This window comes from Stegodyphus dumicola, chromosome 3, assembly GCF_044657685.1.
Source record: "Stegodyphus dumicola isolate Sdum_Otavi_A_Nest chromosome 3, ASM4465768v1".
NCBI classification, from domain to species: domain Eukaryota; kingdom Metazoa; phylum Arthropoda; class Arachnida; order Araneae; family Eresidae; genus Stegodyphus; species Stegodyphus dumicola.
In genome coordinates, this window is record NC_140770.1 from 5,214,823 (window position 1) to 5,241,491 (window position 26,669).

Sequence of the window (26,669 nt, forward strand, 5' to 3'; positions counted from 1 at the left end):
TGTGTTGTGCTGGTTTTTGGCGTGATTGTGTGTTCAGCAATGGTTTTAGGGACGATGTTGGTAAAATCTGTTTTTAAATTATTGCGAAAAATCCAAGAAGAAACGTTTTATCAAAGGACGTTTCTTCTTGGATCTTTCGCAATAATTTTAAAAACGGATTTTCGTAGTTTTTTTTTCCCCCCCTCTGAAAATAACTAATCCATGAATTAATTTACTTGCGCCAAAAAATATTTTATTTTCCTTTAGAGTTTAACCACTTGCGCTAACTTCACGGTTGCGGTGCCGTGCGCTACAATATAACAAGCGGTAAAGTGTCTCATTTACGCCGCTCCGCATCTGCGAGTGCAATCCAGAGCTGTAACTCGAGAAATAAACAATCTCGTTAGGCGACGTGTGCACCACGTTATTTTCATTTTTGCGATAAATGCTTATCGACGTGGTGTTCACGCCGCTCGCGGTTTGAGACAAAAGCATCTTGACGTGCGTGGCACGTCTTATTAGCGCAAGTGGTTAAAGAAATTTTAAACGATATTCATTTTATGAACTCTTGATAACGTGACCTTCGAACTTCGACACCGGTTTCGAGCTTTGGTGACAGATATATCAGACATGCACAGCTGTTTCCCTCTATGATGGAACGGAGCCACAGCCACGTCTGTTGCAGAGAGGTTTTCCTTCTTTACAATACATATTCTTTGATTCTAACCTATATAGTACCGTATACTAGGATTAAACCCATTTTGTTTTATACGAGAACAGGTACTTTCTTTAGTTCATGCACTGCACATGCGATTCTCGAGAATATTGGAAACCAAAAGTTGCGGGAAAGTTACTTTGCCTTTCTAAAAGACAATCCAATTGGACCTGCGAAAATTGGCTCTATGCCAGCTACCCGAATGACACTCACGTGATACATAATTCGCCGAAAAAGTTACCTCTTCCGACGTCGGCGCAAAAATCGCTTTTTTTGGCGGGATCGTTGTATGAACTTCCCTGACTTTTCCAGATTTTGACAAAAATACTTAAATTCCCTGACTTTTCCCTGAATATTTTAGTCAATTTTCGAATTCCCTGACTTTTCCCGGTTCTCCCGGTTTTCCAGGTAGCGTGGCAACCCTGTTATTATTGCGAATTAAATCATGCTTAATCCTTTCTGGAATTTTTTAGAGGAAATAAATGTTTAAGATTTATTTTGTAATTTTTAATATAGATATTTTGAGTTTTTATGTACTTTTGCCTTGTCGCGAAGTGAGAGCTGAATTAATTGAATGAGAAATACTAAATCGTCTGTGAAAAACTGTTTCTTTTCTGTTTTGTTTGCTTAATTTCTTTCATACATCGTTCTAGCTTTATTTTAGTATTTGAATAGAACATGTGGCAACGATAATTCTTCAAATGATATAAATTTTATGCATTCAGAGTGTCGTTATAGTAAACAAATATAGAGAATTTTAAAGAGTGCATTTATTCTATTGTGGTTTATGCGCTGTGCACGAAGTAGATTTCATTCAATCCAGTAAGTTTAAATGAAATGCAAGAAAAAATGCATATAATTTAATATTCCCTGCAAGGAAGTCATGTGGTGTACACATCAGGTGTTTTATAACTGCAGCTACATCTATCTTTCATTCCACACAGGAAATCCAAACTGAAGTTGATATGTTTTTGGACTCGAACTTAAGAACGTATTTTGACAGAAAACTTTCATTACAAACAGACACATTTCAACAATACAATTCCATGCCAATACTACAAGAAATGAAATTATGAAATACTGTACGAAATATAGATTATATGATATATATAAAATTAATCTTACGAGATAACATAATCAATATTTCTTTAGTAAATATATATTTATATAGGAAACATTTACTAAATGAAAATAAATGAGAAAATATAATTGCTATTTCAACACTGAAATAAGAGCAAGAAAACAATACTTGAACAGCAGCAACCATTTAACAGAGTAGCACACATTTCAAAATATAAGACAACCTGCATACAATCCAAGATTTTGTAGCAAAAATTCAGTCAAAATCGAAGACACATATGTGCAAATTGCATCAAATCTAGCAAACTTCCTTTCCTGGCCTTTACTTGCATAACTGTTTGTCTGTTTACTTATGTCACATATATACATTCTTCCACTTAAAGTATTTTAAATGACCCAAATATTCATGATTTGTCATAAATGTGAAAGATTCTAAATTTCAAAATATAACATTTTATACATTTCTCTGCATTTTTATTTAGGAAAATTATGCATTCTTTATTTAAAAAAATCTGATGTGAACAAAAGGACTTTCTTGTATGGGGTATTAAATAATAAATAACTTTTGCTGCATTTCAATTTATACTTATTTCTGGAATTTGGGTTATATTTCTCCTTCATTCAGTTCTCACTTCATGGCAAGGCAGAAATACATTAAAAATTTAAAAATATGAAAAGAACTAAAATTAAACAAAATTTTTTATACTGAAAGTGTGCCCATCCCAGGACCCTGCGATTTCGATATTGACCATCTTATGGGCCGGCACTGTAACCAAAATTTATAAATTAGAAATAATCCTACTATCCTATGTTATGAAGAACTTACGACCCCAAAATTATGAATTAAACAGAATTGACTATACATTTATTACTTTTGAAATGTATCTGCTAAAATTTGAGATTCCACACAAAAATGATACCCTATGTGTCATTTATGCCAATGTTGTTATATTGAGATTCTACTCAAAAGTAAATGAAATTTATTTCAAAATTTTTATTAAATATACTTTCTCTCAAATTCTAAACAAAGAATTTTGATGTCATAATGGCAACTCACTTTCCAAAACTGAGTTCCCCCCCCCAAAATAATGGCATGAAAAACATCTCTAAATCACAAAAAGTACAAGGTATCTGAAATGGAGCTATCACACTGACCGATTAGAACCATCATTTTACTTGTAGTTCTGTTGCAAAAAAATGTATATGAAGAAGTATCAAACTTACTTGGGTTGGGTGAGGTCTGGAAGAAGAGGAGGAGGAGGAGGAGGCTGTGGATGTCGAGGAAATCCTCCTCCTCTTGTATCTCCGTCCCTATAAAAGTAACAAATATATTTAGAATTCTTTTAGAATACTGTGTGATGAAATTTATAAAAAATAACATTCTCATTAAGTTATATGAAATGGAACTATCATGCTACCATTTTAGAACTATTGTTTACTTCTTATTCTGTTGCAAAAAATATATACAAAGAAACTTACTTGGGGTGGGAACGGAGAAGGTGACCTCTCCCTCTTTTCATTTGCCTATAAAAGTAACGAATATATTTAGAAACAAGTAACAGAACAGTTAGTGCATGTATTACAAACATTTTTAAAATTTACAATCACACATAAAAAACTTGAGACTGCTGCATGCCATTTTCAGTATTAGCATAAATTACGAAAAAATTATCAGTTGCTGGATGCGAAATTTTCGAGTTCAACAGCTTCGAGTTCTTTAATGGTGACCCGTGTGAGATTTTGTTATACAATCCTACATTACCAAGAACTATGATACATTTATTACTTCTGAATTTCATCCCCTAAAATTTCAGATTCCATACAAAATGGATACCCTATGTATCACTTATGTGCATGTTGAAATCTGGAGACTCTATTAAAAAAAAAGTAAATGAAATTTATTTCAAAATTTTTTTATGAAATTTATTTTCTCTCAAATTTTAAAAAAGCATATTCATGCTTTTTTAGTTTGACTTTGTGTTTAATCTTTGTCATCATTAGATATTACAGCTGTAGGGGATGAGAAAGTCAGTTCCACAAAGGACTCATTATGTCTATTAAAGGAATGATTCCTTGCAATAACCATAAAAAAGTTACTATAACATTATTTAAACATTAAGATAACAAAATAATACTCCTAATAAACGAGACTTAACTTCAACTGGGAAATTAAAACTAAGCAGTGATGTTTAATATCCTCAGTTTTAATTCTCCTACACTAAGCTAACTACTGACAAAAAAGCTAATAACCAAGTTAAATAAAATTTTAAGAAAAAAAAACCCTTCAGTTGAATTATCAATTAAAACATTCAAGGTCCGAGCTGATAAATAATTAATTGTTCTTGTTATAATATATATGAAGATGCACAATACTTACTTCGAGTGGGCGAGGGGATGGTGGAGGAGAAACAGCTGGAGGGGGAGCCACAGGCCGCAAGCCAAAAAAATGCCTTACCTGATCCATAAGCGGATCCACGGGCTGTAAAAGTAACATATATATTTAGAATCTTTCAACAGTGCACATATTAAAAATATTTCATACATTTACAATCGGATGTCAAAAATCTTGAGAAAGCAATATGAGATTTGATACTGACATAAAGTAAAAACTAATATAAATTACGAAACGGTTCTGTTTTGCTAGATCTGAATTTTCATGTGCATGTTGCTATATTAAGATTCCATTAAAAAGTAAATGAAATTTATTTCAAAAATGTTTACTTAATTTATTTTCTCTCTGATTTTTAAACTCACGAGCTCGTGCGCTGGGTTTAATGGATGCGCCGGTTTAAAGAAACCATTCTGAAAATGCCCCTATTTTTCTCAAGTGGTTGTTGTAATGTGATCTCCTCCAAGGTCATTCTCTTTATGTTTCTGCAGTTTTTCGCCGGAAATTTGATTCAAAGTTTTGTTTTAAACGGATCGAGTCTTTCAGACCCAGCGCGCCTGTTCGCATTGCTGTAGTGTAGTTCATTTGTGGTAGCCCAGAAAGCTGCAAACATGATGCGTAATTTATCCTATAAGGATGAAATGTTACGTTTGCAAAAATTATTAGATGCATCAACTGTTGAAGACTCCATTGAAGAAAAAGATGATGAAAGTTGCAATGAATTTTTTACTTCTCATGATTCCTATCCAGAAATCGAGATACATTCTGAAAATGAAAATGAGCGTGACATTTATTGCTTTATTGGAAAAGACAAGAAAAAGCAATGGTCAGAAGAAAAGCCTAAAGCAGATTTTAAAACTCTTACTCATAATATTACTACTAAATTGCCTCGAAACATCGGTAAGGAAAAATATGTGCAGATTCCAAATGAATCGTGGAAACTTTTACTAAGTAAATAAATGTTGCTGAAAGTCGTCCACTATACAAATATTTATATTATATCTATTTCTGACAGCTTTCAAAGTGTAAAAGATGTTCGTCACACAACTCTAACTAAAATTACCGCTTTTATAGGTCTTTCATATTTTTGTGACACAAATCATCTCACCTAAATGTGCGCAATCTGTGGGCGACAGACGGAACCGGCTTAGGAATTTTCCACAAAACTGTGTCTTATAAACGTTTTCTTTTTTTCCTTCAAGATGTTTCCATTTCGATAACATAAGAACTCGCATCATCAAGAAAGAATCAGATACACTTGCATCCATAAGAGTGTTTTTTGAAGATTTTATGAATACTGTCAGAAATATTACACTGTCGGGAGTTCATGTAAGATATTGTTTTAGAAAGTACATTCCTAATAAACCTGAAAAATAATTCCTGACTAACCTGAATAATAATACAGATGCTGTTCACACATTTTTTAGACGATTTTGGTAAATTGTAATAAAAAATCATTTGCTTCAAAACTGTACTTCTGTACTATGTTTTTAAAAGTCAAAATTATCGTCTGTGGCTTGAAAGTTTTGTTTTTATTTAAAATGGCGAATTTAACAAAGCAGTGGTTCGAAGGCTACATTTACGCTCTTTCCGAAGAGAAATATGCATACTCCGTTATCCAAAAACGATGTGAAGGTCATGGTTTTGTGATATCTAAAGCATCACAATAGGCAATATCATCAACAAGAAAGGGAAAAAACGTCAAATTGGAGCCTAAAGTGGAACAAAAATTCCAAACAAGTATCCAAGGAAAAAACGGACATCTTCGACTATAGCAAAAGTATGTTGCTTAATGTTAAAAGAAAATCCCTTTAGTCAAAGGACAGTTGCAAAATCATTAAAATGCTCGGTGTTCACTGTAAACAAAATGATAAACGTTGATTTAAATCTTAAGAAAGCGAAAAAACGCAATGTGCATCGTCTTCTTCCAAAGCATATCGCTCAACGCAGGACACTCTGCAGAATTCTATCTGAGAGAGAAACACTTATCCAAAGAAAAATGGAAAACAATTGTCACAATAGATGAAGCATAGGTGTATTTAAATGATTGTAACAAAAAAAGAGCCATTTATTATCATAAAAGGGGAGAAAAAAAATTTAAGTACATGGTTCAAAGAATCGAAAGAAAGTTTTTCTAAGATATTCATGATTGTTGCTGGTTTTTCTTATAACGGCAAGTTAAAAATAAAGAGAGTGCAAAAAAATGTCAAGATTAACTCCAAATACTATCAGGAACATATTTTATCGCCAATTTTTCTGAATGAAATACCATCGTTTTACCCACAGTGCCATCAATCTGTGAGACTCCATCAGGACAAAGCTAGCAGTCACACATCAAAATCCACTGTAAATTTCCTAAAAGAAAGGGAACAAAAAAAAACTTGTATCAAGGCCATACCCTTCACTGATATCCCTACTAAATATCTCGATGTGTCACCTATGGATTTTTGTGCTTTCGGACTTTTAAAAACTGCATTATCCAAATGTTTTAAAACCCTAACAGGACTCTGGAAAGCTGTTCGGGAGGAATGGGATACAATACCTCTTCTACCACTTCAAAAGGCATTATTATCCTGGAAATTGTGGTGTCGAAAGATAGTTCAGAATAAGGGATGTCAAATAGAACATTTAAAACACAAGAATTTTATGTAATTTAGTTTTAAGCATACAATATAAGTCATCTAAAAAATGTGTGAACAGCCTCTGTATAATGAATTCCTAATAAATTCTATATTAATACTGTTTTCCATTCTTTTAAAAACCTTTTATTTCATAAAATATATTATAGAAATTGAAATTAAAATCTTAATTTTTATAATTTGCCTATTTTTTAAGTTTGATTATAAAATTTAGGCGTAAATGTGACACTTTTACTTAAAGAGTAACAGTTTTTTTCTACAAAAAACACGAAGTGGGTCTTTTGGACCCAGGGCGCACACGCTCCCAGGTTAAAAAAGCATTTTGATGCTCTTAAAATTCAATTTTGTGTTTAATCTTTCTAATTTTTAAATAGTAAGCTGTAGAGAACGAGAAAAGCAGCTCTAAGAACGACTCATTATGTCAGGCATTACTTAAAAGTCTCAGATGGGGCATAGACTCCGATAGGACATGGAAAAATTCCAAGCTGCTCACAGCTTTACAACAGTGGAAGATATTTTTTTGACCTGATTTAAGTCCTATGGACTGACTTTTTTATACATCTCTAGAGGAAATTCTTAGGCTATTATTTTATGTTCCTTACAGCTACATTTTGCTATACTATGAAATACTATAAAATACTCATCTACACACATCTCAAAATTATCGTCTATAAAAAGAAATGATTGCTTGCAATAACCATAAAGAGTGTTACTATATTTTACATTATTTTAACATTAACATAAATTATGTTCCCAACAAGCAAGTCTTTACATCAACTGGGAAATTAGAACTAAGGACTGATGTCTAATAAAAGCTAAATGCTAATAACTCAGTTAAATTAAATCTTACGGAAAACTTTAGTTACATTATAAATTAAAAACACGATTAAAAATCTGAATCGACAGACATTTGTTTTCATAATATATATGGAGTTGTACAAAACTTACATCAGGTCGGATAGGAATCTCTGATACTGGACACGGGTGTGCTATGACCTGTAAAAGTAAGAAATATATTTAGAATCTTTCAACTGTTAGTGTTATTACCAACATTTCATACATTAACAATCAGATGTCAAAAGCAGTATGCCAGTTTTTATGAAATACTGACATCAAGTAAAAATTAATACATATAATGAAACAGTTCTGTGTTGCTGGATGTGAATATCTAAGCTTAAAACAGCTTTGTGTGCATTTATCGTGAGTTTTGTCGGTCAGATTTTGAAAGGGTCAGATTTTGAGGCATTGCTTTTCATGTTCTGTGATTCTGTATTTCCTGACCTCACAATACAGCTGCATTAGGCATTAATATAGGAATGCATGCTTAAAATCGAAAAACATTGTGCTATAACATGCAGAATCATATCAAGAGATATCAGATATATATCTATAAGATCAGTACAGCAATAGTAAGTGTCAATAAGATACTACAACAAAAGACCTACAAAGATCATTTTATTAAAACTAAAGAATCAAGAAGGGCTTCTTTCGTGTCTTTTGAGAAAGGCAGTTTCACGAAGGAATCATTGTGTAAGTAATAATTTAAGACTCAGATGTGGCATAGACTCCATCAAGACTGACTTATTTACACAGCTTTAGGGAAAAGTTCTTAGACTACTATTTTATGTTACCACTACATTATGAAGAACTTATCCACACAAATGAGTTTAGAATTACGAATTAAATGGAACTGACTATGATAAGTTTATTAGTTCTGAAAGTTCAGATACCATAAAAAAAAATTATAACCTATATTTTGTTAATATGCAAGTTCCTATACCGAGATCCTATTCAAAAGTAAATGAAATATCTTTCAAAATTTTTGAATATTAAATTTATTTTCTTTTAATTTTTTAAAAGCATTTTTATGTCAGAATGGTAACTGTCCACAGATCATAAAAAATCACACATCTGTATTCTCATTTCCCAAAACAGATTTCCTTCTTCTGAGAGAGTGAAATGCAAAACATGCATCTAAATCCCAAAACTAAAACAATTGAATACTTTTCTTTTTTTAGTAGATGTTAGTAAACCACTAGATTCTATAAAAGGAAGGTTTCGAAATGTCTTATGACATAGAATTTACAATAAAGATAATCTAACTGCAATCCAAACATCACTGCATAATATTAAAGACAACTGCATGATGAAAATTCTGAACATCTTACTTTTTGCAGTCAAAATTATTTTGCATAATGTGTTTTAAAGTGTCTTTGTGAAATATAAGCTCAATATACAGAAATTTTTACAATTTATGAAACACATTTGCACATGTGTAAAATAAATGTGAAAAAAATGCTCTGAAGGATCTACATATATTGCACAGACTATAACACTGAGAAGCACTTATTTCGGATAAAACGAGACGTTCTGTGGATTCTATAAAACAAAGATACCATTTAGAATGCCTCAAAATGCCTGCAGCTTTGTAGAAATCCCCATTAAGAATGCTAAACAACACTTATAGTTACGACACTACATTTCTGTTCACCGAGAGAGTGATTTTTTACAAAGACCAAATAGGTTAACATACTTGTCAGTGTTGAAAGTTCTAATTGATACACAAATAATTATATACAACTGTGTGTATAACTGCCATCTGACTGCGAGTGCATGAGCCAAAATATATGCTGCTAAAGCCTTAAAATCATGAAACCTGTAACCTAAATTTTCTTTAAAGTTTGAAAAGAAAAACTACTTAGCTAGTATTATAGTGTTCAAGAACTACTCATATTCCTGTTCTTATAAAAACAGAAAATGATTTAGTCTTAATTGCCATACTAAAAAGAATAATAAATCTGCTTTGGATTTCCTAAATACAATTACTCGTGAAAAATACTAGTTTTCCATTGCTAAAAATACTGCTGTAACAATAAAAATATTTTTTGAATGCTTAACCCTCTGACTGCTCAATCTGTGAATTGAAATCGCTTCAAATATTGAATATTTTTATTTTTTTTTTCATATTTTAAATCTCTATATATTGGAGAATTGAAAAATGCATTTTTCCTTTCTAGAAAATATTTTTTATATAGATTTTTATCATGAGAAATTTAAGTTGCCAGAAAAACCAATTTCGGATGTTATCACCAAAAATATTTCTTTTAAATTTTCAATAAATCTAATTAATAATTAATCTTCTATAAATCTAATTAATAAATCAATAATTTAATTAAATAATTAAGATAATTGCTGAATGTTTTCTAGCAGCCATTTCTGTAAGAAAAAAGCGGCAAAAAGTGGAGTGTCAGCGGTAATACCCCGTCACAATTTAGTGGACAACTAACGATTTCTGTTGGCCAAAGCGTAAACTAAATGTCTAATACTGTATATAATTTATTTAGTGGTTAAACGGGGAAAAAACGGGACATGCTCCTCAATAAAGGAAGAAAAACACATGCCCGCGGGATGAGCAGATTTTGCTACATTTGAGTATCTTGTGGAAATCGCAGGATGAGCAGCTAGAGGGTTAATACAAAAATAAGTTAAAACTCATGAATTTTTTAAGATGCTTTACGGAATAATTGAAAGAAAAAAATTTTTTTCTTACCGTATCCAGAGGCCCGTGGAAACGCTGCAGAGCTTTAAAAAAAGGGGGGAAAAATTAATAAACTTTTCTATATGTACACAGTGCATGATTAACAAAAATGCATATTCAACGAGAAATGAACATTAACATTGAATCTAACAAACAAATGGATTTGGGGGAAAGGCACTTTTAATTAAAAAGTAAATAAATAAAAACCGAAATTGTAAACAAATCAAAATGGAAATTTATTTTAAATTATCAATACTTCCTTTGTATCATCAAATTCTTACTCTTACACGGTTTTTTTATCAAATTCTATTCATTTCCAAATAGAAATGGTATTAAGAGACCGTCAATTCAATATAATATGTTGTTACTGCATTTTTAGAACATTTATAACAAAAACAATATGAAAAGCATAATATAACAGCCAAAATCAGCATTAGTCTACTTCATAAAATGCATCTAATTAATAGTTGACTGTTGATCTGCTGAAATCTGTTGATCTTTTGATTTCTTAAATATTGTCATCAATTCAGGTTCATGGATTTGGAATTACGGCATTCTTACAGGTTCCTGGATTTGGAGTAATTCGGGACAACACTTGATGAAGAATGGAAATGCAATTTATTGTTATTTATCAGGACCACTCCAAAAACACATTTACAGTCATCCAAAAACTACAAAAAATGCACTAAAACAATCAGCAACACAGGCTTCAGGCTATCAAGCTATAACAGTGAAGACAGCCTCACGGGAAAGCACCAGAGTACAGCTCCTGACTCGGTTCCCTCCTTCTCAGCTCCTTCTCAGAACTATGTACTCTTGAGACTCTCCAAGCTACAACTGGCGATGCACGCTCTCATGATACACTGACGAGACACCTCGACATTAGACTCAATAGACTACAAGACACTACTACTCTGCATACCAGCAGGGTTTATATAGCTTTTGGGTTGCTGGGTTTATATAGCTAAGAGAACATTCGGGGCCAAACTGGTAAGAATTTGTTCTAGAATGTTCTCCATCCATCAACACCATATCGCCACATGGGCGATTTCGCTCTAAGGCAACCCTACCTTCCCTTCCCACTTTCTGGCAACTCTAAATCCACCTTGCACTATCTTACTGCAGCTGGACATTTTGCAAGAATATTAAATATACCATAGCTGGACATTTTGCAAGAATATTAAATATATTTCCAAATATTCATTTAAACAGTTATAACAAAGTTTGCTACATTTCCATTTTACCGGCGCAGGCGAAAAAGTCCCCAGTAATGGTACAACTCATGACAAACGGAATATCTCCTCACTGGTAACCTTTTAAGCCTCATTTTAAAAACAAGTCGCAGCCATTTCTAATCAGATTGATTGTTTCTTCCAAAACTCGCATATAATTACATAGAATTTTTACCAGACAGTTCAATTTTATGCCCTAAGGCCGTTCGCGGTAATTAAGTCAATTAGGATGCAATCACACCACTCACCTAAAGGCGAAAATATAGAAAAGGCAAAGTCAATGGTTAAATTCATCAAAGTAAAGTACTGTGGTTTTACATAACTTCCGACTGAGTAAGTTATTCGTACAAATTGAAATAATTCTTGCATTTAAACCTGTATTCCAAATAAAGATTTAACATGAAATTAATGTAGATAATTGTTCAGAGAATTATATTTTTGTAGCGTAGTTTACGTTGAGACGAGATGACATGAACCGGCAAATCAGGATGTTGAACCATGAAAGCATCTTTTTATAAATTTATTGTCTTTACTTATTGACTTTGTACAAAATTTTAAACGATATTAAAATGTTTATGCAGTCAAAATAAACAATTCTTAGAACTAACATTTGTTAACATTTTTTATGTGTATACAGTATGTTGTCGTCAATAGTCTGCTTGGCAAAATTTGCGGCGGCAAAATGGAAAAGTACCCAAAGCTTTAACTGATAGCAAGTTTTCTGTTCCAAATGAACAAAATTTTAAAAAGCACAAATGATTTTTATAACATTTATCACAAAATGCAGTTTTATAATTTTCTTAACAGTATTTTGCAGATCACAACACTGCTTTCTTAATACAATTTAAAAAAACAAAACAAAGGTTCATTATGCTATTTAATAAAAACCAGTTTTTTTTTTTTTTAATGCTTGAAGCATACTACCACATACATTACTCAAAGATTTTCTGCGTGTTTAGAAAATGCATTGTTTGAGTAAAATATCAGCAAAACTGATTAATAGAAGAGACTAAACACTGAAGATATTCTTTATTTGACAATAATGGGATGCTCAACAACATCATTTAAAGCCTTCACATTTTTATTACTTGCATAGTATTGTTGTGTGTTTTTCTTTTCTGGCACCAGTTGTTACGTTATTTTCTTCTTTCACATTTGTACGGGGTTCGTGTGGATTTGGAGTGAATAACGACGACACTTGACGAAGTATCGAAACACACTTTATTTAGCCAATATTAATCAGGACTGCTTCAATAACACTTTTTACAGTTGTCGTAGATCTACTATAAACACGCTGGAACAATCAGCAACACAGCTTTCACACTATCAGACAATAACGGTGGAGACAGCTTCCTGCAAAGCACCAGAGTACAGCTCTCGACTCTGCTTGGTCATTTTCGGAACTCCACGTACTCTCCACGTTACAACTCGCAATGCACTCGATAACACATGAACACAGCTCCTGACTCTTCTGTTCAGTCGTTCCTGGAGCTCAACACACTCTCTCGATGATGCACTAACTGCAGTACACTAAGAGACTCCTTCGGTGCACTCGACGACCCACTTGACACTCGCTGCCCAGCTGTCAACTCGATCGACTCACTAGATAAGAAACCAACTCAATACTAACTATCTCGCACTCTATGCGAGGCACACACTCTCGCCCTCTCGATGAAGCACACTCTGACTGTGGACCAGCGGGGGTTTATATAGCTTTCGGCTTGTGTTCGAGAACATTCTGGGCTAAACCGGTGAGAATTCATTCCAGAAGTTTCTCCATCCGCCCATCGCATATCTCCAATTTTGTTGCCAAATGGGCAATTTTTTGCCAAATGTGGCAACACTGCCTTCCCTTGCCATTTTATGGCAACCCTAAAGTTGCTTTGTGGGGAAGCTATCTCACCGCTCCTGTAAATTTCGTAACAGTGGTGGTGGTGGTGTATTTAATTATGGCAAAGCACACTAGGGCTATCTGCTTAAGGGGAGGGAAGCCTTCATGGAGGACTTTCTAAGGAAAACTGGCTTGTATACACGTTACACATGTGGAAAACCATGAAAACACTGATGCAGCCAGCCCGTTCACGGGATTCGAACCTCAGACCGAACTACCAGTGTTCAGCGACTTTACCACTTAGCCACTGATACTGTTACAAAATAGGCCCACCAGTGGACCTTCTACATTAACAATACTTAACCATACAATACATAACTTAGACCTTCTACATTAACAATAAGATTTACCTCACTCGAGTGGCTTGAAGAAAACTAGTGCTGTTGATGTAGAAGCAAAGAACTCTTTGAAAGGATTTCTGAAGAGTTGGAACAAGTACTACAAATTTAACAATTATCTACAGAAACAATTTAATAGTGCCCAAACGCAAAAGATATTTATTGTTTGATAATACTAGGATACTCAACATCATTTAAAACATTTATATTCTAATTCCTAGACATTCTGCGCTGATAATATGATGTACTGTGGGGGGGAAGGGACACTTCTGAATCTCCGTTCTGCTCTGCCGATTGACAAAATTCAAACTTCATTTTTCACATCTCGAAAGTGCGACTTAGGACATATATTAGATTTATACACAGCATTGTTCTAACATGGGTATTCTTACACAAAATCAGACTTTTCCTGAAATGACATGGAAATATTTTTTTCCATATTTCGCTTCTACAACTCAGATTATGAATAAATATTAAATTTTATAAAACTTGGCACGAAATTTATGGAGAAATTAAAAAATTTACCTTGATGCATTTTTTTCCCCCAGTTTGCACCAAAAATATTTAATTTTGTAAACTTCTTAATTAAACTATTTTCCTTTCCTTTTTTTAAGTGTGCAAGTGCGTGAGAAAAGGTGCATCATTCATACTTTCAAATAATTTTAACGAAGTGTGTAAAGCACATTTGGTGCTATTATTGCCCACATTTGGTGTTATTATTTTGAATATATGCCAAACTTCAAAATGTGCCCAAATGTAAATTCCCGTATATCTTTTAAAAGATTTGAATAAAAAATTCTTAATTTTTTGCAGAAATACACAGAAAAATAGAAATACATCTACTTTAACATAATGGAAATATTTTATAGCTTATAATTAAAAAATTTTATGAAAATTTATAAAAATTATTTAAAAATACAAATTGTAAAAATAATCATAAAAAATGGGTGAAATGTTAAAGGAAGACTCACATAAGTTAAATAAAATAAGAGATATTAATCATTATATACATAATTCTATAAACAGAGAGCAGCTAAAATTTTGAGAGCTAGTTTTTTAAAAACTACTACGCAAAATGGTCACTTTGGCATAATTTGAGTCCTAGAATCAAAATATGGGGGGGGGAAATCGGTATGTTATTTTTAAAAAATTCCAATTTTGTGTCAAAATACTTATCCTAGAACAATGCTGTATATCAGGGGTGGCCGAAGTGCAGCTCGCGAGCCTGATACGGCTCTCGCAGGCCATTTGCGTGGCTCATGCATATAAAATATATGTATGAAATATGGTGAAATAAAACTATTCAGTGTCAAAAAGGAAGTAATTAATTAGTTTAAGACTCTTTTTATGAAGTTATCAGGGATTTCTTTCTATTTAAAACCACCTCCACTACTTGCACGATGATGTAAATATGAACTTGTGGCTTTTAGAAAAGTAGACAAACTGCTCAAAGACAAATAACATGAATATTGTGAGCGTTACCTGGCCTAAAACACTATGCCAAGTATATAAAGGATGAAATAGCAAATTTTTTTTAAATAGTTGATATAAATAATATGCTAGGTGAAATTTTGGAATGTACAAATAAATATATAAGTTTGCTAAAAGATAAAATACTTGAAAGACAGAGATTGTTACATGTGATAGGAATAAAAAAATAATTCCATGTAAATACAAAAGAATTGTTCTCAAGTCATGGCACTGGAATTGAAATAGCTAACTGAGATGAGCTACAAGAGATGTATTCTTTCTGACAAGTTATCTTCCATCTGAAGATAAATCAACAGGACAGATGAATAATAAAACTAGCTTGAATTTTAAAATACAGTTATTAAATAATAACCCTTAAAATTTCTATAGTAAAATACATCATTGCTTTTCCACCTGACTAATATAAGCGTTTAAAAATAATTTACTATCATTTAAATGTGACATCATTTGTATTCTGCAATAATAAAGTTAATATTTTATGTTTTAACAAATTTATTACCAATATCCACTCATTTCTGTCCTTTTTTGTGCCAAAAACAGTATAATAACAGATGTCGTAAAAAATATGGTGCGCGCGTGCTCATGTAAAATTGCCAAGTTCATGTGCTGCAAGGTTAATGGTTTCTATCTGTTGTTAATATTAAAAGCGTCTACACATTCTTGCCGTTGAGTTAGTATTCTGCCTGAGTAGGCTTCTGAGTCTACCTATTTAGCTTAAACTGAATCGTGTAATCTGGCACTACTCTTTACCTTTAAATTTATTGTTACTTCCTGTTTTAAGGGTCAATTCTGTGCCAAATGTTAAATATTTTGTGAACAATAAATGGGTCTTTTACACCCTTCCCTGGTTGTGTTCATCTTAAATCTTGTGAGAGAATTCGCAGGTAACAACATTTGGGTAGATTTGGGTAGATAAAAAGATCAGTTTTTATTAATTGCCAACTACAGGTCGATTGCTTTTTTTTGTTATTTATACTTCCAAACACAACATAATTCAAGTTTTATAAATATTACAGTCACATATGTTATTTGTTAGATCATTATCTCATTTTAAATAAGAATGTTGCAACTTAGGTTTTTAAACTAACAAATGCAAAGAAATTAAGCACTTAGTTAAATACTGACTATAATCATTGCTATCTTTAGAACCAGTTATAGCAGTTTCATGCTATGTCTTCTAAGTGTCGAGGTACACGAAGGTCACGAGAGAGTTCGGGGACCACTCTCACCTCCGCGAGAAATATCGAGATAAATAATATCAGTTGTAAATCTGAACATTATATTTCAGATGATGATAGTAATAAAGATATAGAAAAATGGAAGGATGATGATATATTCCACGGCTGGCAAGCCTGATATGGCTCTCGCAGGCAACTTGTGTGGCTCCTGCATAAAATATATGCATGAAATATGGTGATCTAAAACTATTCAGTGTCCAAAAAGAAGTAACTAATTAGTTTAGACTCTTTTTACAAAGTTATCAGGGATTTCTTTCTATTTAGAACCTCCTCCACTAATTCTATAGTCATGTAAATATGAACTTGTGGCTTTTAGAAAATCTAGATGCGGCTCTCTAACATTCCTGAATTCCAACGTGCGGCACTTACTCACATGAAGTTTGGCCAAACCTGCTATTTATAAATCTAATATATATCCCAAGGTCGCACTTTCGAAACATGGGAAAACTTACGTTTAATTTCAAAGATGAGAAAAGTAGAGCAGAAGATATAGAACTGTCAACCTCCCTCTCCCTTTTTGGGGTGAATCGGGGAGGTACGGTGTACATTCGCTAATATATAATAAAAAGTGATACAGTAGAAGTCCAGAAATGTGCAACGCTTGGGACCAGAGGTTGTGCGGATTTTAGGATTTTGCGGATTTCAGGACAGAAAAGATAATATTCAGACTAAAAGTGAAAGATAAGTAAGGCATATTAACTACATTTAATTAAATTATTATATACATTATTACAATAATTAATTCTATGCATTAAATTATTATTATACATAAACTGATTGTATTATATTATTCATTTATATTAGGCTCCTCTATTTCTAAATCAGCATGAATCTGCTGCCCCTGTTCTCCCAGTAGTAGTCCTGAAATATGTACCGAATCACTCTGCCGCTGCCATAAACCACTCGTACAAAACAGCATAGAGGTCTGCCGATTTCACCCATGTAAAGATTTCCGGTGTTAGAATCACTTTTGCTGTAAAATTTCAACAGCTTTTCTTTATTGTTCCGTATATCATACACAGTCCGTTTGGCAATTCCATACGATTCTGCTATAAACCAAGCAGTAGCACCTGCCTCCAGCTTTAGCAGAATTTCCACTTTTTACTGTGAATGCAACGTGTTTACGTTTTTCAATGTTGCAAGCAGTAAAATCATGAGTGCATTTATCATCTGTCATTGCATCAAAAGCGCTGAAATTTAAAATATTCTTAATTTATACACAAAATATCCGGATCACTAAACAATCTCATGAAATAACAAAGCTCAGAAAGTACAGCAGCATGAAGAGTGAACTTGAAAGAAGAGTTAATCGAAGCAGATTGGAGAGGAAAAAAACTCTTATCATGATGTCAATAATTTGGTATTTCCGTTATGACACATTATTATTCAGTAATTATGACGTCATTATGCAGCAAGTATTTTTACTTCGATATTTCGTACTCCATGTTGCGGTTTCCAAAACCTCTAAACTAAATGTGGATTTCAGATCGGTGGATTTTCGGTATTTGACTATATTAAGAAAACACTATAAAAAATGTTAGAATTCATGGTTTTTGTTATTATATTTGAGTTTTCCTTCCATTGCTTAATTTTTGTATATGCTCGTCACAGCCAAGAAATTCATAATAAATGAAAAAAAATTGCATTGTGCGCTATTATGGAGGTTTTAATGTACAAAACTTACTACCAAGTATTGTTTTCAAAAACCATACGAAATGATCACAGCAATCTACCACCGTAAACTAAACCATAGAATATACATATAGTGGGGGGGGTCTGCCTCTTTTTACTAATACTTATTTTATTTTGTGAACCTTTCATGAATTCTCTTATTTCTCCTTGCTTTTCCTCACCAGCGTACAAATGAAGTAGGGTAAACGAGAGTATTTAAACTTTTGGAGCCAAAAAGGTTAGACAGTGTTTTTGCTATTGTGAGTACATGTTCAATGGTTTCTACCAGTTTTAACGGTGGCTACGCATTCTTGCTATGGAGTTAGTGTTCTGCCTGTGTAGGTTTTCTGAGTTAACCTGTTAGCTTAAACTGAATTGTGTAGCCTGGCACTACTCTTTACCTTTACATTTATTGTTACTTCATGTTTTAAGTTCTCACTGCAAGTGGCCTTGTAAGCCCGCAAGTCCGTGCCAAGTGCTAAATATTTTGTGAACAATGAATGGGTCTTTTACACCCTTCCCTGGTGGTGTTCATCTTCAATCTTGTGACAGAATTCGCAGGTAACAGATCTAGTCGCATTTTAAGATTACTAAATACTGTAATCCATAATAATTGCACTTCTGAGCGTTTAATATTTAAAAAAACACAGATTTTTATTAATTGCCAACTACAGTTCTATTGCTTTTCTTTTGGTATTTACACTTCCAAACACTACATAGTTCAAGTTTTATAAATATTAAAGTCACATATGTTGTCTCATTTTAAAGAAGAATGTTGTAAATTATATTTTTCACAATGAAATGCAAATAATATAAGTCCTTAGTGAAATACTGATTATAATCATTACTATCTTTAGAACAGCTTTCCAGTTCCATGCTATATTTTCTAAGTTATGAACGTTTTATGTTAAGTATGAAAGTTTCTAAGTTTCCCCATTTATGAACGCCATGAGAGAACCCGGGGACCACTCTCATCTTCTGTCTGTCTCCAATGCAAGCACCGTGATTAGCCAACATTACGGAGATGGGTTTTTTAACCTTATATGAGGTTTTCCTGTGGAGGTATAGGAGAGGATTTTATTTTTATTGCTGGTAACACAACAGACACATCAAATGAACCATGATTTCCCAGAAGAAGAAAATGTTTGCTATGGCTAGCCATGGCACTGGAGTACAGAACAGGTTAGAGATATTCAGAATATATGTTTGGTAAGACTTAATTCACGACATCAACATCCTCTCGGGACCCTTAAGATATCAAAATCGTCACTTTCAGAAGAATGGAATTTAACTGAAAATATGACGTGTCATTTTAGTTTTATCTGCACAGGATAAAGCACTTACTGTCCTTGTTTATTTTCTTATATTACTATTAGCTGTTCCATACTATTTGTGGGATTTCAGATTACATGCAATTTGTATTTTATAGGTACTTAATTTTATTTACTTCATGTTTCTTGGCCACTAATAATAATAAGTGGAAACAAAACAGCTAACTTTTATAACCATTACAAGATTAGCAAAAGCCAAACAGAAAATAATGCACTAAACACTGAGTTAAAAAAAGACTGAAATGACACTAAATATATATAAATCATTAAATTACTGTATATGCCAAAAAACATTTACTATTAATTACCTATATGCATTATAAACTCTGCTACCTCCTTCAGCGTTCTCAACGCCTCCAGCAACTGAAAAGGATAAAATAACAATTAGAATGCTGTAAAAATTATTTTTGCGTTTAAATAAAACCTTCAGCAGCTTTGAAAGCAGTTTATTGCACTTCATATAATCTCGAACATAGATATTCTTATCTTTATCATAGTTTACACCGGTTTGCTTTTACGAGAAATCTGCACTTGTATTGGTGTTCACTTACCGAAAGAAATTCTAAGAGTTTCTCTTACACCAGGGCTTTTGTACAGCTTTACACAATGCAAGTAAGAGCCTATGGAGCACAAAAGTGGAAACATGTATAGTATAGATACTTGTCGATAGAAGAGAGTTGTTGTTTGCGCTCAGTGTTCCGAGGTGAGCGAGATATTCTGAGCTGTGTTTTCAAGCTAGTCGGGTTTTTTTGGGGGGGGGCATGTCCGTTTCAGTTCCCAATTATCAGAGCAGCGCAGGCCATAAAATAATCTAGAAATGACGAAATCCAGAGAAGTTATTGCGATTTTTAGAATACAGAGGGAGAATTAATGTTTTACCGTTAGTTTAAATTATAATTTTGATTCACATATTTTTTATCTCACATATACACATGAAATGTTAATTCATTGGTTCAATATTTAGAAAAGGAACACATCGTACACATACCATGTATACAATAAATTACTTTTTTCCTTTTCTTAATTTCTTCCTCATTCCGACACGACAATTAGCCAGAAATTAATTCATTTCCATTCACTAGCACATTCAAAATTTTAACAGATGTTTAAGTTAATTAATGCTTCTTCTGGCTTTTTATATCTTCATGTACATTCCCTTTTCTTATAATATATATATTAATTTTCAATTTTTATTATTTGATTTCTTTTTGCAAAGACTGAATTATATTTCTTCATTTTCTAATTTTTTTCAATTACTTTGTGTTCTATTTCATAATTCCAATTAAGATTACAAATGTTACATTAATTTTAATACATTAATTTTTTACAAATAGTTTTGAATTAAAATGCATAAAAAAGAGGGTGTCGGGTGACAATTACTCAAGTATTTTATCAATTTTACTACATTAATTGCTTTTCACTCAAAACTGTATTAGCGAAAATGCTTAATAAGAATGAGTTCTTTGGTACTTCGGTTCTAAATGCCTTCACTTCACGGAAATATTTGGCCTAACTTAATTTGCCAGTTTGGCATCAATATTATTACTTAAGTAAAAGACAAAATACCTTTGTATTTATTAATTATATTTCACTGAACAGGAGTTGGTTTGTTCCCCTAGAAAAGTCAACTAATTTCGATCAATAGCAACAATTGCTTGCTTTTAATTTAATTTCTTTTTCCAATTGAAATTTTGTTATTCATGATTTACTTTTAGTTCCGTAAACATTTTTAACAATTTACATTCAAGTTACTTTAAAACAATTTTCGGAATTTCTTTAAAACAACTTCCTACCTATGGGTTCACACTTTTTTGACACTTCTACTAAAATTAATATTAGGAGATAATATAATCAATATTTCTTTAGTAAATAAATTATTATTATCTTACTTTGCAGCTATTGCGCAAGAATTAGAATAACTTGTTTTTGAACCTAGAGCTCAGTTTCTTTATTCTTATATGTTTGTAAATTATGCACTTTTCGTTTTAAAAATGATTGAATTCTATTGCTCTTATCTTCCGGTTAAGGCTTTTATGCCTTTAGTAAATCTGCAAGCAATATTTGTACAATTATCAACAATTTAAAAGTTGTTTAAGTGGTACCATTTGTTTGCATTTGAGACTTGAACAATTTGAACTTGCAATATTTTTAGAATTATCAACAATTTTAAAGTTGTTTAAGTGATACTAAGCCTCTTTTTTTTTTTTTTTTTTTTTTTTTTTGCAGCCATTGATCGTTTACCTTTGAAACAGCAGTACAGTAGATTTGCTGCCAAACTAGAGGAATTAAGCTTCGTAACAACAAAAATAATGCCTTCATTTATTACTGCAAATTAAATAATGCTTGATCCTTTCTGGAATTTTTTCGAGGAAATAAGTGTTTCGAATTTACTTCGTAATTTTTAATGTAGATATTTTAAGTTTTTATGTATTTTTGCCTTGTTGTGAAGTGAGAACTGAATTAATTGAATAAGAAATACTAAATCGTCTGTGAAAAACTGTTTCTTTTTCGTTTTGCTAGCTTAATTTCTTTTATACATCGTTCTAGATTTATTATAATAGTATTTGAATAGAACATGTGGCAATGATTAGATAATTCTTCAAATCATATAAATTTTGTGTATTCTGCATTATAATATAAACAAAATATAATGCTGTTAAGTGATCCTAGGGCCAGAGTGTCGCTATGGTAAACAAATATAGTGAATTTTATAGAGTGCATTTATTCGATTGTGGTTTATGCGCTATCGACGAAGTAGATTTAATTCAATCCAATAAGTTTAAATAAAATGCAAGAAAAAATGTGGATAATTTAAACATTCCGTACAAGGAAGTCATGTGGTATACACATCAGATTTTTTATGTAAGTGTTACTGCCTATAAAGCTAGTGCAATGTTTTCCAGTGTCACAACTGCCAACTCTTCCACCACACATCTCATGCATCCAAACTGAAGTCCCGTTGCATTAAATGTGCGGGACCTCACAAAACTGAAAATTGCACTGCCAAGAGGCTTGAAAATGTTATAATTGTAAACAACCGAGCAACTGTTGCAAATCCCTGAAATTTCCATCTATCAAACCATTTATTAATTAAATAACAAATCTAATGTATCAAAATATATAACTAATAATAATGTCAGCAAAACTGCTTATGTGGTCCTGGTATTAGTTATGCAAGTGTGCCAAAAGGTAGGACCAATAATAATACTAAAAACATAAATATGCCTAATAGAACTGTTCCAAATAACGGTAACATGGAAAAACGAACTATTGATGTGGGTATCAGTGCATTCACTGATATACAGCGTGTCTGTAAAGTCACTGTGAACTTTCGATCGGTCCCAGGAAAGCAACAAAACAAGATAGAAATGTGAAAGCTTCACCAAACAAAAGGAGAACTCTACAACTTTTTGTAGTATAATGTGCAAGCATGTATGCACACATATGATGATGCAACACTGCAAATTGAGAAGCAGCAGATCGGCCCACCCATGCCATTCGAGATGTGGACCATACAGGGGAAACTTCAACGTGTTTTGTGGCTTGCCAAATTCGAATCTGTGAAAGTGCAACGTGAATATACTCAAGTGTACAACAAACCACCCCCACATAGGAATAACATTAATTGGTGGGATAAGCTGTTGAAGGATACTGGCAGTTTGTTGGACAAACCCCATTCTGGCAGGACACTGGTCAGAGATGAATCAGTAGAGACTATATGGGAGAAAGTTCTAAAAAACACGTATGTGTGTGTGCTCAACAATTACACCTAAGCAAGACAACAGTTCATAAGGTCTTAAACATCTACACTTAATGGCTTATAAACTGCAGCTGTTGCAGGCTATCAAACAGACAGACAGACCCAAATGATTTGCGTTCCCTGCAGAGAAGCTTCACGAGATTGATAATAGATAACCGACTTTTTTCAGATGGTTGTGTTTAGCAATGAGGCAATACTCCATGTTAGTGGACATGTTCATCACCGTAACATCCGAATATGGGCTGTTGAAAATCCTAATGCCTATGTAGAGTACGAACGTAACAGCCCTAAAGTGAACGTGTGGTGCTGAGTGACGAATGATTAAGCGAGAGGACCTCTGCCCAGTAGACTGTGACAGCATGGATGGAGCCCATTGGATTTCACTGGATAGGTATGAAACTTTTAAGAGGTTTCCTTTTGTTTGGTGGAGATTTCACATTTCTATCTTGTTTTGTTGCTTTCCTGTGACCGATCAAAAGTGCACGACTTTATATACGCAATGTATTTAAATTCCTCAAGGAATTGAATAACATATTTAAAGGAGACTCTGTAATCAATATTATTTTTTAAATCTCAGAAAAAATGCCTGAGCTGCAAGCAGCTTAGCATGTTCACAATGTTTGAAGAAATTTTAAGCTCCAAGAATACTGCTTAATGTATTGTCATACTATGTTTATAAAACTCTCCATGTGGAGTAATGGATTAAATGGAGTCACAATGTTTAAATATAGTACCAGGTACACAACTACTGTAAGTCGCCTGGGGCCATTCTAGACAACCAGACTATTTAGTACTTTTTTAGTGCTGTGTGTATGCACTTCTGTTGGCTGCTGTGTCTCAGTTAATACTATATACACTTTGGCATAGTAGCTTAATCTCTTGTTTCCTGTAGTCATATTTTCCAGGGTATTTTTTTAAAACAAATAGTTTTAAGCACCGATACCGACATGTTTATACAGAGTAGCACCGATACCTACACGTGTGTTGGCTGAGTCAAAGAAAGTCTATGTAATGAAGGAAAGGCTCCACAGACTTAATGTGACCGTCGAACCTGTTCGGACTTCGACATCAGCTTCAAGCTTTCGTGCTTTTTGGCAACAGATATTTCACGCATGCGCAAAATAATTATGGCAGATGTAGAAAAAGTTATGTATGTCTAGACCTTTATCCGGGCTAAAAATAGCATTCAGTATTGAAAGTTAACCTGTGTCCTTCACGTATAAGACGCAGGTAACTTTTTTTAGACCAAATTTAGGAAAAAATGTGCATCTTATATGCTGTCAAATGCGGTAATAAGAAAAGAATGATACTGACTGATGGTTATCAGGTGGTGCAGCTGAAATCTGTTGCCAGAAATAAAGAAATTCATTTATTCATGTACAACTATATTAATTTTTTCCTCTGTACATCAAGGGAAAACAAGAAGCGAACAAAAGCAAGAGAACAAATTGACAATATTTGTACTCAACTTGGAAATACTTTATAAACTGTCTATTTTTAGCTTAAGTAAGTAAGTCATCAAATTCAAAATAATTAGTTGGTTTGGTTCGTTTGTGTGATAATGGCAAAGCCTTCAGGGTTATCTGCCTGAGAGGAGGGATGGCTTTGTGCTGGACTGTCTACGGAAAACTGGCTCGTACACACGTTACACCTTGGGAAAACCACGACAACGCCCATGCAGACAGCATTCGAATGTCGGACCAAAATAACGGTGTTTAGCGACTTTACCATTCGCCTGCTGTTGGACTCAACTATTGGAATAAGGTGCTATCAAGTCATGCATTAGGCCCACATTTAATTTATGTTTGAAACCACTGCTCTCAGATGACAACATGAACAGAAAGAAAAATCGAATGGATAAGGTCTTAGAACATTTTTGATCATAATTATACAAACCTTCTGCAATGCTCCTTCCCTGGTGGTACGGAGGACGGCCGCCATAAACCCTCTGTCTGAAATTTAAAGAAAGATATATACTGATTTTGAGTAAAAAAAAAAGCTCTTTTTCCTACTGAAACTATTTGTTTATTTGTTACATATATTTTCAGGCAAGTACAATTGGCAACATGTAAAATTCAAAACTGCAGAAAGAACAGAAAACACTCTTTGAAGAGTTTTTGTTTAAAACGAATGACAACCGCTGCTTATTAGTTATCAATTATGCTTAATAGTTATGAATTAGTTATCAATTTGATTCGTCAATTTCACGATGGGCAGGTAAAAGAGAAAATGAAAGTTTTATTTTTTGTAGACGACCTGATGGATATAGTATTATTAATATTACTGTGACTTAAAACTCGATTACAAACATATTAAATTTTTCCTCAGGGGGGGGGGTGTTAGAGATACAAGCCTGCTATTGTGGAAAGCCAGATAATAGCCATTTTCCAGGTTAGAAATATATACCTTACATTATGTAAAATTCTGATTAACAGAAACACAATTTTGATAGCAAATTCTAATCTCTGAAGCAGCGGTTCCCAATTTATGTTCCACATGTACTTCCCAGAGGCTCCTTCAACAATTCAGGAAAATAATTCTTGGCAGTTCCTGGAAAACACAGCTACGAGAAATTTTTCACTTCCATATTCAGTTGTTCCAGAAATCCTAAAATCTGCTTGAAGCTTCTCAAAACTTGGCCTCACATGAATGAATACAGTTTTGTTGTGTGTTTTACTACTTCCTGCACTTAAATGTCTATTCTTGCAAATGGTATAAATATGGTATATTCACCACTATCTGTTAAAAATTTTACTTCCCTTTATTGCAGCTGATGAAGTATAAAATCAAATGGGGTACAAGACAATAAGAACATCTGGGAAGAACAACTAAGTATATATAAAACATTAAATTACTGTATATGCCAAAAAAATTTTTACTCTTAATTACCTCCACTGATGTACCAGCTTATCAGTTGCTGACAGAGCTTCAGGTAACATAAGGCCTGAAAAGAATAAAGTCAGAATTAAAAGTGCTGTATAAATTATTTTTACATTTAAATAAAAAATTCACTATATTTGAAAGCATTTTATTATATTTCATATGATTTCTAACACATATATTCTTTTGCTTGATAATAGTTTATAATAGTTAAATGTTTGCAAAAATAAAAATCACTTTGTTTGAGTGTACATTTATAAGTGAACACTTTTTTCTGCATGGTTGAAAATTAATTAAAAAATGAGATTGACTGATGGTTAGCAGGTTCTGCAGCTCAAATCTGTAGCCAGAAATACTTGGAAATATTTTGTAAACCATTTATTTTTAGCTTAAGTATGTTAATCATTGATTCAACATACTACCGTAATTTCGCACATATAGTCCGCAGACACGATTTTATATAAAAAAAATTTCAAAAATCGTCAAATAGTCCGCAC

The 26,669-nt window shown here is 32.9% G+C and overlaps 1 protein-coding gene across 3 annotated transcripts in view; it reads left to right on the forward strand.

Moving 5' to 3' along the window:
* Window positions 1–26,669, forward strand: part of LOC146997904 (transmembrane emp24 domain-containing protein 2-like) — a 103,335-nt gene that overhangs the window by 57,372 nt on the left and 19,294 nt on the right. Inside the window, exon 3 of one of the 3 annotated variants that reach the window (XM_085812317.1) lies at window positions 26,063–26,295. The exons of 1 other annotated variant lie outside the window; for it this stretch is intronic. In XM_085812317.1, the coding sequence (XP_085668443.1) occupies window positions 26,063–26,066 (4 nt within the window). In that variant the 3' untranslated portion in view covers window positions 26,067–26,295. Of the gene's footprint in view, window positions 1–21,758; window positions 22,073–26,062; window positions 26,296–26,669 lie in introns of those variants that run through there. One more of the 3 variants, XM_085812316.1, reaches the window with a different exon arrangement.